Source organism: Vollenhovia emeryi, unplaced genomic scaffold (assembly GCF_000949405.1).
Source record: "Vollenhovia emeryi isolate VEMERY1.0 unplaced genomic scaffold, V.emery_V1.0 DF939148.1, whole genome shotgun sequence".
NCBI lineage: Eukaryota > Metazoa > Arthropoda > Insecta > Hymenoptera > Formicidae > Vollenhovia > Vollenhovia emeryi.
The window spans coordinates 1,301,510-1,304,961 of NW_011967218.1; the positions used below are offsets into that span (position 1 = coordinate 1,301,510).

The 3,452-nt window shown below is 39.6% G+C and overlaps 1 protein-coding gene across 1 annotated transcript in view; it reads right to left on the reverse strand.

Moving 5' to 3' along the window:
• Positions 1-940: 940 nt before the first annotated feature.
• The window catches only part of LOC105565931 (synaptic vesicle glycoprotein 2B-like), an 8,296-nt gene continuing 5,784 nt past the window's right edge, over positions 941-3,452 (reverse strand). Inside the window, exons 7-11 of the mRNA XM_012019525.1 lie at positions 2,970-3,138; positions 2,657-2,771; positions 2,382-2,541; positions 2,173-2,300; positions 941-1,993 (exon numbers count right to left, since the gene is read on the reverse strand). Of these exons, the coding sequence (XP_011874915.1) occupies positions 1,941-1,993; positions 2,173-2,300; positions 2,382-2,541; positions 2,657-2,771; positions 2,970-3,138 (625 nt within the window). The 3' untranslated portion in view covers positions 941-1,940. The remainder of the gene's footprint in view (positions 1,994-2,172; positions 2,301-2,381; positions 2,542-2,656; positions 2,772-2,969; positions 3,139-3,452) is intronic.

The following is a 3,452-nucleotide window of genomic DNA, read 5'->3' on the forward strand; positions in this document are numbered from 1 at the left end:
CGTCAACGTTCAGTTTTTACCAGCCTTCAGTTCTTACGCTGCCCCCGTTCTTATCGGCTTTCTTTCGCCGGTCGAGCCGCTCGGCACCGCGGACATGTCCGGAGCGATTCAATTTTCATCGCGGCCATCAATTCTGATAATTCAATTTGGCGCAGTATCGACGAATTTCCTCGCCGCGGGCTTAATTTCATGTCGAAGCTGCAGAGCCGATCTGACGAGGGACATCGGCGTTGCTCAACAGGATGGATTCGGGACCGTTAAAACACGCCTCCGAGCCGATTTGCGCGCGAGACTCAGTACCGTACCTCGCTCCGTCGTTAAACTGAATGGATAATTATTAACGATAATTAGTTCGTAAAAACGGAATACATTATGTGTTATGAGAAATATGCAATTTATATGCTCTATTAATATTAATAGAGTGCGTTGCGTTTCAAAATATCGCTGGAAATATCGCTACGTCAAGAAGATATTTCCAAAGGGACCCTTACAACACCTTCGCGCAAATAGGATGCGGCCGGGAAGGTGTTAAATGAGGTTGTTGATGAAGTTGTCGGAGGCGCAGATCGTTGTTGGGATACAACGCGTGCTTGAGGCTCGCGGATACGCGCCGCCTTTTAATGTAGACATTGGGTTGCGCGGATAGAAGAAATGCAGGCGCGTTTTTCCACCGGCGGGCGCACGTGTGTGCGGTGCATAGTTCTCTTCCGCAATTTATGCGGAATGCCGTCTCGGGCGCCACGGAGCCCTTATTACAATGAGAAACGCCGAAGAAACCGCGAGAGCCTACGTGGTTTCATTAACGGCTAAATGAGAGTGCGATTTGATTGTATAACGGGCATTTAACTATCCAACTTTTTTTAACTGTCCAATTGTTGAATGCGATGCGGATAAACAAGGATTCTTTACGCAGTCGTGCGCTAACTCGGACTCAAGATTATTATGTGGTAGAGAATAATTATTGTACATGTATTTCTTGTGTCATATACGTATATACATGTACACTTATACAATATGTTTTGCATTCGTGATATCAATTGTATTACACTTGCATAAACTATAATTGTGATATTATCATCTTCTGAAATAACCAACTGTACGCTATAAAATGTACACGTATTGCCGTCAACATATTTGTCTGAAAATAATAGTTCTCATAAATTGTATCACAGTTTTCCGACGTGCAAATAAAGAACGTGAGCAATTTACAAATCCTATAATCGCTGGCTTACTGTGCGACAATTCCCGAGATAATCACCCATGATAAAGTATAGATGTTTACGCACATTGCGTTTATATGTAAAAGTTAATGTCATAAAGTATAAACATAAACGCGCTGTGCTTTTTACTTACTTACCTAATTCACACATAATAAAGCACATCCAAAAGTATTCAAGGCATCTCTGAGTTAATCCTCAATCGGAGGCAAAACACGATAACAATACATTCAATTGATTGCAGCCATAAAGATTCACGCCACGTTCGCGCCTTTTTCTCTGATTTTTTTCGAGGTGAAGACTTACTACAGGCGTACAAGTTCACGTCGGTACATTTTATTGCACCGATCAACGGAGGTGGCGAGGTCCTGAGATCTGCGATAAAGCTCTGCGTCCACACGAGGAGAAGCGCGGGATAGAGGGGGATGAGCATGTGGGTGAAGGCTGGAGGGCTCTCCAGGATGTGTCGAAAGTGAAACTCAAGGTCTCATGCAGTCTTTCGTTGTGTGGTGCATGTATATGCATGGCCATTGTCCGCCCTCATATGGGCTCGATCATAGCTCGCGATAAGCTTCGATTCAGGTCTTCGGAGCCTCCAGTTTGGCTCGGCTAAGCGATCGTGAATCCTCAAATGGAGACGTTATTACGGAGACGCTCGTAAGAAATGAAACTTGTTTTGTGACTTGTCTGAAACTTTATCCTCTCTCGATCTTTCAGCGTGACTTACACCGCGTGCTTGCGTGTACTTGGTAGGAAACACGTAAGAAACATGCATACTAAAAAATTAAAATAGGAGATATATATATATAATAAAGTTAAATATTATGTATACAAAGAGTTACAGTGCAACATAGTATTTAATATAGAAATAAAACGTATCTCTTTTTTTCTTTCAAAATAGATAACGGTGAAGTTACTTGGAGATTTTTATTCTGGAATAAAAAAGCGTGCTTACCCAAAGAGAAGCAGACCAGATTAATTATCGGTGCTATACAGCCGTGCTCAAGTAAAACGGGGAATAAGAGATTGCCAGTCATAGATCCGATTCTTCCTATTATCATTTCCATGCTTACTGCCATGGCTCTGACAAATGAAGAACACAACGTGCGTGCATTGGTTACTTATGTTGCAATGATTTTGTGAGACTAATTGTAAATGACAAACCTCAAAGACGTAGGGAAAAGCAGAACAGTCGCGCCGATCGCAACGTTCAAACTCTTACTCAATAATCCAACGTATAAACACGTGAGAATAAGGGTGCTTAATGTATTTGTAGACCAGATTAAAGCGGTCATACACAAAAGCGAGCATCCATAGCTGATGACTACGTCCGAAAAGGAGAGAAAAGTATAGAGTATTATTATACATCCTATTTTTTTTTTCTTCAGCATAAAGACACTTGCGCGAAACAATGAAACAACGTTAAAAAAGAAACGTACTTAACAGATATCTGTGCTGCAGAAAATGAACGAAGACGCTGGCACAGAGTATGAAGATAGAAGAAGTAGCCGAGACAAGAACAGTGTCCAGGTACATTGAATCGGACACAACAATCTGAAAAAAATTAACTCACTTAAAAAATGTAAAAAATTATGAAATGATGTTAGCAATTACAAAAGTTTCATTGACTTCTTTAAATGTGAGGATGTGCATTTCGTTCAGCAAAATAGTAACAGCAAATTGGTGCATAATATGTGCTATATATAATATATAAATTAATTTATATCTTGTAATAATTATTGTATCGTATACATTTTCACAGCTTGACGTTCCTCCTAGTGCGACAGTTTCATTTGCATTAATAGACATCGAGAAGTCCAATATTTCGCAAAAGGTAGGATTAGTTATGTTCGTATCAAGGCTATAAAAATTGTTTATTGTCGCAAAAAGTTGTGGCTGCCAAAGGCGAATCGTATTGAGGCTGTAAATACAAAAAAATATTAATGCATTGACGCAGCAAAGTGTAATAAACAACTTTATATTAATATATATTAAATAAACCATTTAAGTGTAGACCGTGAATAAATTAAAGTACGTGCGGCATACAATAATGCATGATATTTTTAAAATAATTAATTAGTGACATTTCTTTCTCTTTCTCTCTCTCTCTCTCTCTCTCTCTCTCTCTCTCTCTCTCTCTCTCTCTGCAAAATCCAGTTGCGTTAACTGCATATTAATATAATTTAAATTTCAAAGAATTTAAAGAACTCAGAGCCGTGACAGGGTGGTTTAGAC